This window comes from Sus scrofa, unplaced genomic scaffold (assembly GCF_000003025.6).
Source record: "Sus scrofa isolate TJ Tabasco breed Duroc unplaced genomic scaffold, Sscrofa11.1 Contig77, whole genome shotgun sequence".
NCBI lineage: Eukaryota > Metazoa > Chordata > Mammalia > Artiodactyla > Suidae > Sus > Sus scrofa.
In genome coordinates, this window is record NW_018085307.1 from 86,499 (window position 1) to 99,613 (window position 13,115).

General features: G+C 42.5%; 2 protein-coding genes across 2 annotated transcripts; both read left to right on the forward strand.

The window, feature by feature from the left end:
* The first annotated feature begins 2,690 nt into the window (after positions 1-2,690).
* Positions 2,691-3,635, forward strand: LOC110255199 (olfactory receptor 4D6). The gene has a single exon (XM_003122690.2). It carries the CDS (start codon positions 2,691-2,693, stop codon positions 3,633-3,635), a length of 945 nt encoding a protein of 314 aa, XP_003122738.2.
* A 7,455-nt stretch (positions 3,636-11,090) lies between these two features.
* LOC110259087 (olfactory receptor 4D9-like) lies at positions 11,091-12,026 on the forward strand. The gene has a single exon (XM_021082390.1). The coding sequence runs from the start codon at positions 11,091-11,093 to the stop codon at positions 12,024-12,026; it is 936 nt and encodes a 311-aa protein (XP_020938049.1).
* The last annotated feature ends 1,089 nt before the right edge of the window (positions 12,027-13,115 follow it).

Genomic DNA, 13,115 nt, shown 5'->3' on the forward strand with positions numbered 1-13,115 from the left:
TATAAGGACCCTATAATTGAGGACAGGTAAGTTACAAGTTCACGTTCACAGAACCATTTTAACAAATCAGATTTTTTTTAGTTTTTAAAAAGAGGCATCATGACATAAAGAGCCGTCTAGAAGAGTGGGCATCATAGGTTTTAAAATATTGGTAATGTTAATACATGGCAAAGTTTGAATCCTACCTATTTTCACCTGTATAACCTTGGGAACCTCACTTGATCTTATGTAAGATCTTCCTTCATCAGTGAGATGCTCCCAAATGTATCAATGTTGTGTGGTGGTATGAGGATCATGTGATATACAACCTATATGATAACCATTATATGAGAACTACTCAGGAGTTCCTCCTGTGTGCAGTGGAAACGAATCCAACTAGGAACCATGATGTTTCAGGTTCGATCCCTGGCTTCACTCAGTGGGTTAAGGATCCAGCGTTGCCATGAGCTGTGGTGGAGGTCACAGACACGGCTCAGATCTGACATTGCTGGGGTTGTGGTGTAGCTCTACCTCCTATTAGACCCCTAGCCTGGGAACCTCCATATGCTGCAAGATCAGCCCTAAAAAAGCCCCCCCCCAAAAAAAACTATTCAAATGGGACAAGCTGTCTTTTTAATATATATATAAAATATAAAAAATATGTATATATATACTTTTTTAGGGCCATACCCTCAGCATTTGGAGCTTCCCAGACTAGCTGCAGCCACAGCCTCAGCAATGCAGATCCAAGCCACGTCTGCGACCTACACCACAGCTCAGGGCAACGCCAGATCTTTAACCCACTGAGCGAGGACAGGGATCCAACGCATGTCCTCATGGATGCTAATCAGGTTCACTAACCACTGAGCCATGATAGGAACTCCTACATCTTTTTAAATTGTAGTTTTGTCCACATATATGTCCAGGAGTGGGATTGCTGGATTATATGGTAGTTTTATATTTCGTTTTCTGAAGAACTGCAATACTGTTTTCCACAGTGGTTGTACCAGTTGACATTCCACAGTGGATTTTTTTTTAAGACCCAATTACATGTTTTCCATAAGAAATCCACTTTAAATATAAAGATAGAGATAAAAAGCAATGTGATGAAGAAAGATATACCAAAAGTAAGCTGGAGTAGATATATTAATTTGATAATTACAGGAAAAATTATCAGAGATAAGAAGAGAGACTTTATAATGATAATGGTAAGGGGATAAAATTTCTGGGAATACATAACGACCCTTAATATGTGTGCACTTAACAATAGATGTCAAAATACAGGAGGGAAAAACTGCTAGAAACACAAGGAAAAACAGACAAATCCACTACATAGAGACGCCACCATCCCTCTATCAATAATTGACAGGTCCAACAGGCAGAAATTCAGTAAGGATACAATTGAATTAAATAGCACCATTAATCAACAGGATCTAATTGATATTTATAAAATATTTCATGCAACAATAGCATAATATACATTCTTCTTAGGCTTCCATAGAACATTTACAAAAACAGACCACATTCAGGGCCATAAACCATTCTATTCAAAAATCATACAAAGTATGCTCTCAGACCACAGTGGAATTAAACTAGAAAGCAATAACTGAAAATGAGATTGGAAAGTTCCAATATAGATACACATAGCTTATTAACTTTTTAATAACTCCCATGGCATCTGAAACTGCCAGTTTCTCCAGTGAAAATTATTTTTCCTACAAATACCTGACACTATTCCCTATGCTGATTATTATATCATTAGACTTCCAATCCAGTGTCTAAGGGAGCAGTGTGGATTGTGCATGTGTTTGGGTGAAGAGCAGACAGTGAAGATGGGGAAACTGGCAGGCTCACCTTTCTAATGCAAAGGTAGGTGAGGACATACTGAAGATGGGATTGCAGGCACCTTCAGCTTAGCACACATATAACCTTATGACTTCGATAGTGTTTTGTCTGCAGCCCCTAAGAAGTAAAACGCTCATGTGCAATTCTTGAAATATGTCATTTAGAACTAAAAGACTTAAGCTGACTGAAATCTGCTGCCTCTCCTGTAAAATACTCGGCTTCTCAAGACACATTCAAATTATAGGATTTTTTTTGTATTAAAACTCATTCTAGGAGTTCCCATCGTGGCTCAGTGGCTAACGAAGCCAACTAGGAACCATGAGGTTGCAGGTTCGACCCCTGGCCTCACTCAGTAGGTTAAGGATCTGGTGTTGCCAGGAGCTGTGGTGTAAGTCAAAGATGCGCTCAGATCCCACATTGCTATGGCTGTGGTGTAGGCCAGCAGCTACAGCTCCGATTAGACCCCTAGCCTGGGAACCTCCATATGCCATCAGTGCAGCCCTAAAAAGACAAAAAGACACCCCCCCAAAAAAAAATAATAATAATTTTCAGGCTGCAAAAAGGAAAACCCTGGGAAGTTCCTGTGTGGTGCAGTGGGATCCAGCATTGCCCCAGATGCAGTGCAGGTTGCAACTGCAGCGTGAGTTTGATCCCTGGCCTGGGGAACTTCCACCTACCATGGGTGTGACTAAAAAAGGGGGGAGGGAGACTCTAGCTCGGTTTTGCTTAGTAGGCACAATGATCTAAATGCTTAAAAGAACTTTATAACAATATATGATAAATGATGTGGTCGCCTCAGGATTTCACACTCCTAACTCTAAATTATCTTCTCCCAAAGTAGATCTAGAAGAGGGTATCTCCCCATCATGGTCCAGAGCAACCACACCAACGTGAAGGAATTTGTCTTCCTGGAAATCACTCACTTCCGGGAACTGGAGCTTTTCTTGTTTGTGGTTTTCCTTGCTGTTTATGTAGCAACTGTGCTGGGCAATGCCCTCATTGTAGTGACCATCACCTGCGAGTCCCCCCTCCACACTCCCATGTACTTTCTCCTGCGGAACAAATCTGTCCTGGACATTGCTTTTTCATCTGTCACCGTTCCCAAATTCCTGGTGGATCTTTTATCAGAGAGGAAAGCCATCTCCTACGATGGCTGCATGGCTCAGATCTTTTTCTTCCACTTTGCTGGTGGGGCAGATATTTTTTTCCTCTCTGTGATGGCCTATGACAGATACCTTGCAATCTCCAAACCTCTGCACTATGTAACCATTATGAGGAGAGAGGTGTGGTTGGCCTTGGTGGTGGCTTCCTGGGTGGGTGGTGGTTTGCACTCCATTGTTCAGATTATTCTGATGCTTCCACTCCCCTTCTGTGGCCCCAATGTCCTGGCTGCCTTCTACTGTGACGTGCCCCAGGTGGTTAAGCTGGCCTGCACCGACACCTTTGCTCTGGAGCTGCTCATGATCTCTAACAATGGGCTGGTGACCCTGCTGTGGTTGCTCTTGCTCCTGGGGTCCTACACGAGCATTCTGGTGATGCTGAGATCTCATTCTGGGGAGGGCCGGAACAAAGCCCTCTCCACCTGCACCTCCCACATCCTGGTGGTGACTCTTCATTTCGTGCCTTGCGTGTACATCTACTGCCGGCCCTTCTCTACGCTGCCCATGGACACAGCTGTGTCCATCAGTAACACAGTCCTCACCCCCATGCTGAACCCCATGATCTACACTCTGAGGAACCAGGAGATGAAGTCAGCCATGAAGAGAATGCAGAGGTGGCTTGGGCCTTTTGAAAGCAATAAACTGGGATGAGCAGTCAGATGGAGCCTGGAAATCTGAGTTGGTTACCTCGCTGCTAACCTAAGGGTCAGAGACAGCTGGCTCTTTCTCTACAGTCATTTGTCTATATCCCCAGAGCCACTAAATTCTTTTTGATCTTTTTATGACCTCACCTGCCACATATGGAAGTTCCCAGGCCAGAGGTCCAATTGGAGCTGCAGCTGCAACCTGTGCCACAGCTTGTGGCAACACTGGATCCTTAACCCACTGAGCAAGGCCAGAGATCAAACCTGCATCCTCACAGAGAAAACGTCAGGTCCTTAACCCACTGAGCCATAACAGGAACTCCAATTAGAGATAATATAAGAACAAAAGGAAGAGGTGAGATCAAACATCAGCTAGGGGATTATGGACTGGGGAGAAGTATGGGGCATGTGGTTGAAATCAATAACCTAAATGTTGGAGTTCCCATCATGGTTCAGTGGTTAATGAACCTGACTAGTATCCATGAGGACGTGGGTTCGATCCCTGGCCTCATTCATTAGGTTAAGGATCTGGCATTGCCATGAGCTGTAGTGTAGGTCTAAGATGAAGTTTGGATCCAGTGTTGCTGTGGCTGTAGTGTAGGCTGGAAGCTACCTCTCCGATTTGACCCCTAGCCTGGGAACCTCTGTATGCCCTGGATGCGGCGCTAAAAAGACAGAAAAAAAAATCCCTAAATACTATTTTGGTGTGCTCTGTGGCTCTCAAGCCAACATATCGGACCTCATTTTCTCCACCTGCAAGGTGGAAATAGCATTGTCTACACACAATGTTGTCATGAGAATGAAACATGATAAATGTTGAGAGCATTATAGCTGCAAAATATAGCACCACTCCTGACAACGATCAGGCACACAATGTTCCCTATTGTCTACACGTCTGCTCCTAAATATGCATATAAACAGAATATGAATGTGTTTATTTCATACATTTTCTCTCTAGTGGTGCTGCTGTTTTCAGTGGATTATTAGAATCACTTCCTGACTTAATATTGTGAGTGCAGTCTTCAAAGTAGTTCATGAATTAGTGAAAAGAGAAGGAACAGTTTAAGTTGTGTTAAGTCAGATATATACATGAACGAATCTATATACATGGACCAAGCATTTCCTATGCTCAAGTCCATTCTACATTTTTTCCCACTAAAATTAATCTCAAAAGAATTACAGGTGATCCCGTCATGGCTCAGCGGAAACGAAGCTGACTAGTATCCATGAAGATGCAGGTTCTATCCCTGGCCTCGCTAAGTGGGTTGGGGATCCAGTGTTGCCATGAGCTGTGGTGTAGGTCACAGACTCGGCTCAGATCCCACATTGCTGTGTCTGTCACTAAGTTGGCAGCTGTAGCTCCAATTCAACCCCTAGCCTAGGAACCTCCTTATGCCTACAGCGCATCCCTAAAAAGCAAAAAAAAAAAAAAAAAAAGAGAGAGAGAGAAATTAACAATTTGGGGATATATCTGCACAGAATCCACATTTATTTTATGTTAACCTGAACTTCCTTCTTAACTCTTACCTCTATCCCCTGTTTCTATTTCGCCCCAAGGCTTTTAGAGCTGGAGCAAAACTATAGTTTTCATCTACGTATGCATAGGAAATTCAAGCAAATCACTCTGGTATAAAAAAAAAATACCTAAGGAATAACTTTTCATACACTCAAGACCCATTTTGTGTACCAGGAGAGTAAAAAAAAAAAAAAAAAAAAAAATACTGTATACAGTAACCTTATACAGGGTCACTTAAGAATAGTCACTGGGGAGTTCCCGTCGTGGCGCAGTGGTTAACGAATCTGACTAGGAACCATGAGGTTGCGGGTTCGGTCCCTGCCCTTGCTCAGTGGGTTGACGATCCGGCGTTGCCGTGAGCTGTGGTGTAGGTTGCAGACACGGCTCGGATCCCACGTTGCTGTGGCTCTGATGTTGGCCAGTGGCTACAGCTCTGATTCAACCCCTAGCCTGGGAACCTCCATATGCCTCGGGAGCGGCCCAAAGAAATAGCAAAAAGACAAAAAAAAAAAAAAAAAAAGAATAGTCACTGGGTCTATGTTATAATCCTCTTCTCTCCCAAGAGAAGAATTCCAAGGAAGTAAATCTGCAAAGAGACAGTAAATATCCTTTTTCTCTCTATGCTCACATCCAATTGCACCTTCTGTCTCCAATCGTCATTAAAGAATTGGTCAAGAGGAATAAGGAAGCTGAGGAAATTGAAACGTACAGAACAGTTTTTTGCAAATTGTTGAGATGGGCTCATATTTAGCTAAAAAAGTCCTTATAGGTGGCGCACATCGGTATCTTCTCTGTGTCTTACAAGACAGAGACATTGGTCCAAGACTCTTAACCTTATTGCCAGGGCTTCTCAAAATTTTAAAAATTATTGCCCCCTAGAATTGCTGTTGCAGCTCAGTGGGTTAAGAAACTGACATAGTCTCTGTCCTTGAGGATGCCGGTTCAATCCCTGGCCTCACTCAGTGGGTTAAGCATCCAGTGTTGCTGCAAGCCACAGAGTAGGTCACAGATTCAACTCAGATCTGGTGTTTCTGAGGCTGTAGCATAGGCCAGCAGCTGCTGCCTCTGATTCGACCCCTGGCCCAGGAACTACCATGTGCCTCAGGTGTGGCCATAAAAAGGATAAACAAATAAATAAATAAATAAAATTAACTCATTCCCCTCCACCACCAAAGGATCTTTATTAGATGTTTTTCCTAATTGCTCTCCCTCAAGAAAACTTACTCCAAAAGATATATTATATATCTTTTTATGTACTGAGGTTCTCCAGTTTTTGCCCCGTTGGGCATGATGCCCACATTGAGAATGAATGATCATATCACATTAAATGTTCGTACAAATATATCCCCAATACTGACAAAATCACACACTATATAGATTTATGTCTTCTGGGGCCTTGCAAGAATTTGGAAGTTATTGAAATGTTTGAAACACCTTCATGTTTGTGTGTGTGTGTGTGTGTGTGTACTTTGTGTGGTAATGACTTAGCAAAGATTTAATAATCCCCACTGGAACTCCAACGCTAGCAGAAGAATGTCCATTCTGTTTCCAGGCTCACATCCAATAAAATTCTCTTGGCTAATTCTCATATTAGGCTTGGGCCTGAGGGACTAAGCCTAGCAGGGACACGTTGGGACAAGCAGAAGAGCCATAGTGACATGACTTCCTGAGTCTGGCTTTTCCAACAAGAAGGGTGAAGAGAAGATGTTGAAGTCCAGTATTACTAATCTTCAGAAGAACTTCACCTTCTATCACGCTATTTCTTAGCATCATATAACCTGAGGCCCAGCTACCCAGTCTCAAAATGTGTCATTTCCTGATTGGCTGCTGAAGAATTTAGGTAAGGATATTGAACCGTCAGAATGTGAGTCATTGCAGACCACACATGAATGGTATGAGCATGAAAAGTACACCCAGTGTGTAAGATACCGCACAAATAGCTGAAAACTTCAGCGACAGAAAACAAAGTGGATGTTAAAAATATTGGGAAGGGGGAATGTCTTCCTAAGAGGAAGAGGACGCCACCACATGGTAAGAGAAAAAGCAGTTTGTATTTGGTGAAGTGATTGAGTTGCATATAAGGAGCAGATTTTGTTCCAGCTTAGGATTTGTCACAGAGCCTCTTTCCACAAGATGGGTGCTTCCTTAAAAACCCATGATTTTAAGCCCAAATTCCCTTAAAAACTATGGAGGTTGCAGAGGCAGCCGGGTATAGTTACATTGCCCATGACTCACTGAGTCTCTTTTGCCTTAAGTCCCAAACTCGATAACCCAGCGCTGAAGTCTCTGGTCCACTTGGTTAATTTACACAAGTTCACTGGAATAAAAGTAAGCAAGTTGGTTCAAAGAGAAGCTGTTCTTCTGTTGAGTAGCATTTTACATTCTGCAACTGTCCTCATAAATAACCCTTCAGGGCAGGCACTGTATTTTCAGGGAAAGAGAAAGGAAATGAGTTAATTGAATGCCTATTATGTTCTGGGTACTTTACGAAACATGATTATAGTTACTCCTCATGCTACACAGTGAAGTAAGTGCTATGCTTCCCAGTTTACAGAGGAGGAAATTAAAGGAAAATAAAGGACTTGCTCTGAGTAACAAAGGAGGCAGAGGCAGAATTCCAATCCCAGGGTGCCTCCAAACCCCTTGTCTTACCCCGCATCACGCTAGATCCTGCATCAGACTACATCATACTAAACTGTCTGCACATTTTACAACTGAAGATCTGAGGCCAGAGAGGCAGCATGACTTTCTCAAGGTCACAAAGATATTTTAAAGCCTGGATCAGAAAATAAATCTCTATCTGGTATGCCTGAAGCCAGTCCAAAGACATTAATGAAAGGGTTTCTTAGGCTATGTTTGTCAAGATCCTTCTTGCTCACTCACACTCCATTGCCCATGCTTATTAGTCATGATGCACACTTATGAGTGAAGTTTATTCATTAATTGAAAAAAAATTATTGAGCACTGAACATGTGCCCCAAACTAAGTAAAGCTTTGATGACATTGGGATGGATGAAACACTAAGCAGACAGGATGAACTTGAGGTGTAACAGGGAAACTATAAAGAACTAAGAAAATATAAACATAGTAGAAATCAGATGGAATAAACCATTATCTATGACAGAAGAGAAGTCAGTGCAGGGAATTATGGTCATAAAAGGATATTAGGAAATTTTTCAGAGAAGAGGGGACTCTGGACCTGAGTGATGAAAACTCAGTGCTCGTCAAGGAGGAGAGTCTAAGAGTGAGGAGGACATGGTGAGTGGAGATAACAACAGGAACACAGATCCAAAGGCAGGAGCCAGCAAGAATTTGCATAACATTTAAAGATCTGAAACAAGATTGAAGGAAACAGGGCACTAGATAATAGCCAAGATGGAAAAAAGTCTTGGTTGCTATTGGAGGAGTTTGATGTCTTGTAGGCAATAGAGAGCCATGGAAAATTTTCAAACAAAGGAATAAATGATCCCATTTGTGACTTATATTTCTGGAAACAACAGAGAGGATGTAGTTAGAGACCAGTTTGGGAATTCCTACAACCATCTAAGCAGAAATGGTAAGTGTTTAACTGAGGCTGAAGAGAAGGGGCACGTGGAGAGCCATGAAGACAGTAGAATCCTTAGGAGAGATGTGACACAGTGTCCAGTGTCCTTGCAATGTGGGTAACTCAGAGAAGTCTTTGAGATAAAATGTGCTACCTATCAGTACAGGCTGTGGAGGTGATTAAGTCCACAAAGACTGGCTAAACTGGAGAAACAAAACAAGTAGTCCTGTCCTCCAGACCAAATGAGAGGCAAATTGTGGTGGGTTTTTGCAGTTCCTGCTGTGACTCAGCAGGTTAAGGACCTGACCTAGTATCTGTGAGAATAGGGGCTCCATCCACTATTGGTGCAATCATTTGGCCGCTCCCGTGGTGTGTGGAAGTTCCCTGATCAGGGATCAAACCAGCACCACAGCAGTAACCAGAGCCACAGCAGTGACAGCACTGGATCCTTAATCCACTGAAGCACCAGGGAACTCTGGTTTTTGTGGTTTTTGTTTATTCATCCACATAATTTCTCAAGGCTCTGAAAGTTTGTTTCAACACAAACTAAGTAGGATGCTTTCCAGCCAGGCACTAATCTAGGGACCATCTCTCTATATAGAGGTTTTAGTAATTCAGAGAGATGCTAAGGCTGAGGATCTTTTTTTTTTTTCTCTGAGTTAACTTTTATCTTTTCACCATTTCCACCATCATAAGTCTTCTCAGAAACTGTGGAAGTGACATGGGCAGAATATGAACTGACATGGGTGAAATATGTATTGGGCTAAAAGACTTCACCACTAGCTTCCTATGTGATGTTACACATATTTGTTAAGCTTATTCAAGAACATGATTTTTCCTAAATTAATTCTCAAGCCATAAAACGTTGCCTACTCCTGACTCACGTGGGAAAAATATAATGAATTCCCTCTTTCTTCCCCAACAAGGACTCTACAGTAAAAGAACCAACAGGTCTCCAGGAACTGGGAGCAACCTTTGCCTATATCCTGTGTTATTTTGTACTCCATCAGGAAATGCAAATTGCAAGCTCACCAGAAACTGCTTAATTGTATAGAAACGGCACGGGAGGAAATCTGCATTTACCTGGACCGAATATTTCACTGTGGTAACTTGCATTTCATGACATTTCTCTGTGGATGCAAGCCTGGACCTTTGCTGTCTTCCTTATGGACTGAACCATCACCATCTTTGTCATATTCTTTGTGTTAAACCCCAACCCCTGAGTGTTTATGAACTGAAATTAAAGAGACATTTCTGAAAGGTGATAGAAGAACAATAGTCTAAAATTCCATTGTGATGGAGAGTGGAAATTGAGGGAGTGATGAAATTCACTGTGGAAGGTGCTAGAAAATTCCTGTACAGAGTCCCTTACACAAATTATTTTTGGATTTATGTATTATGAAACTGGCAGGCAGTGTAGTATAGGGGAAAGATCCTAGGACTAAGAAATGGAAGACATTTGTGTTACCTTCTCTCTGACACTGATTTTCTGTATTACCTTGAAAATCAATTTATGCTTATTGAGTTCAGATTCGCTATTGTTGAAGTGGGAAAGATAATGCCTTCTCACAAAACTCAGAAGGATGTTAGGAAATTTTATTGAAATTAGATGTGCAGTTGCTTTTAAAACTATAACATGCTATTGAAATCGATCCCTATCATGTTGTTGCTGAAAGGCATTTTTTTTTTTTTTGTCTTTTTTGTCTTTTTTGTTGTTGTTGTTGTTGTTATTGTTGCTATTTCTTGGGCCGCTCCCGCGGCATATGGAGGTTCCCAGGCTAGGGGTTGAATCGGAGCTGTAGCCACCGGCCTACGCCAGAGCCACAGCAACGCGGGATCCGAGCCGCGTCTGCAACCTACACCACAGCTCACGGCAACGCCGGATCGTTAACCCACTAGCAAGGGCAGGGATCGAACCCGCAACCTCATGGTTCCTAGTCGGATTCGTTAACCACTGCGCCACGACGGGAACTCCCTGAAAGGCATTTAAGGATTGATTTATTTTAATGATGTTTAAGCCATAGGAACAAAGTAGAAAGTGAATAAAATCAGAGTTTCTCTGATTCATGAAGATGTAGGGAACCCACAACCACTTCCACAAAACCTTCCTTAAGTTCTCTTTCTCAGCAACTTCTTGGGGTAGACTTTAACAGAACCCAAGGGCCCCCACTGATTATAATAGGGAAACAAACCTATAACTTATACTAATAGGGGAGCTGAAGCAGGTGGAACTGAGTGATTTCCCTGGGTAATACAGTAAGTTCATGTAGAATAAAACATGTGATTTTTTTAAAATTATGTATGTTCAATTTATGCATGAGATAAATCTTTGCTTGATTTCATTGCTTTAGTAATATCATTATTTCCTTTAAAGCTGTACGTGGAGGAAAAAATATCATCCAATGGCCTTGAGAAATCATACCAGGGTGTCTGAATTTATTTTTTGTGGAATTACCCAGTCTCAAGAGTTGAGCTTGCTCTTGTTTTTCTTCTTATCTACAGTTTATGTAACAACTGTGTTAGCAAATCTTGCCATCATGGTCACGGTGACCTGGGAGTCTCGCCTGCACACCCCCATGTACTTCCTGCTCCGCAACCTCTCCGTCTTGGACATCTGCTTCTCCTCCATCACTGCCCCCAAGGTCCTGGTAGACCTTCTTTCCAGGAGAAAGACCATCTCCTTCAACGGCTGCATCACACAGATGTTCTTCTTCCACCTCCTCGGTGGGGCAGATATTTTCTCTCTCTCCGTGATGGCCTTCGATCGCTACGTGGCCATCTCCAAGCCCCTGCACTATGTGACCGTCATGAGCAGGGGCCGGTGCACCACCCTCATTGTGGCCTCCTGGCTGGGGGGCTTTGTCCACTCCGTCGTGCAGATCTCCCTGCTGCTTCCACTCCCCTTCTGCGGACCCAACGTTGTGGATGGCTTCTACTGTGATGTCCCCCAGGTCCTCAAACTCGCCTGCACTGACACCTTTGTTCTGGAGCTGCTGATGATTTCCAACAATGGCTTAGTCACGACCCTGTGGTTTGTCCTTCTTCTTGTGTCTTACACAGTCATCCTCGTGATGCTGAGGTCTCACTCGGGTGAGGGCAGAAAGAAAGCCATCTCCACCTGCACCGCCCACATCACCGTGGTAACCCTGCACTTCGTGCCCTGCATCTATGTCTATGCCCGGCCTTTCACTGCCCTCCCCATGGACAGAGCTGTCTCCATCACCTTCACTGTCATCATCCCTGTCCTGAACCCCATGATCTACACCCTGAGGAACCAGGAGATGAAGTCAGCCATGAGGAGACTGAATGGAAGACTCATGCTTTCTGCAAGGGGATAGCCTCATTATAGATTACAGATCAAGATGCAAGTATATAATTGAAATATTTTCTTAAATTATTAGCTATCATACACTGGGGCTCAACCATACCTAAACAATTAACTATACCAGGATGGCACAGATACAAAGGATCAGTAACCTGGAACACAGTCTTTGAAAAGAAACACCAGAAGGAAGTTATAGGGAAGAACATAGTGTTTGAAGAGTAAGTGACAGCAAGCAGGGCTCAACTGTGAACCATAGTAGAAATCGTGTGTCCAGGTAATGAGGTAAAGGCTAGCACTGCAATGTCCAGGCTTGTAATAGACAACAGGGACATCCGTCTCCATGTAGCAGACATCCAGCAGCTTGGTCCCAGTTCAACAACAGTTACTCTATGACTATTTATCAAGTACATGCTATGTACTAAACACAGTCTGCAAACATTCTGCTTGAACACTTCTGTTTTGTCAGCAAATTTGGACCATCCTTTCTTAAATTTTATTGGAGTATAGTTGACTTACAATGTTGAGTTAATTTCAGGTATACAGCACAGTAAATCAGCTACAGGTTATTTTCAGGTGTACAGCACAGTGAATCAGTTACAGATTCTTTTCCCATGTAGGTTATTACAGAATATTGAGTAGATTTCCCTGTGCCATGGAGTAGGTCCTTGTTACTTATCTATTTTATATATAGTGGTGTATATTTATTATTATTATTATTATTATTATTATTATTTTAATAGTTATTTCCCCAAAACAATTTTTTGTTTTCTACTGTACAGCATGGTGACCCAGTTACACATAAATGTACACATTCTGTTTTTTGCACATTATCATGCTCTATCATAAGTAACTAGACATAGTTTCCAGTGCTACACAGCAGGATCTCATTGCTAATCCATCCCAAAGGCAATAGTCTGCATCTATTAACCCCAAGCTCCCCAACCACCCCACTCCCTCCTCCTCTCCCTTGGCAACCACATGTCTATTCTCCAAGTCCATGATTTTCTTTTCTGTGGAAATGTTCATTTGTGCTGGATATTAAATACCAGATATGAGTGACATCATACGGTATTTGTCTTTCTCTTTCTGACTTACTTCACTC

Bases quoted from the DNA above. Each gene is read 5' to 3' on its own strand.
- LOC110255199 (XM_003122690.2), top strand. From the start codon at position 2,691: ATGGTCCAGAGCAACCACACCAACGTGAAGGAATTTGTCTTCCTGGAA.
- LOC110259087 (XM_021082390.1), top strand. From the start codon at position 11,091: ATGGCCTTGAGAAATCATACCAGGGTGTCTGAATTTATTTTTTGTGGA.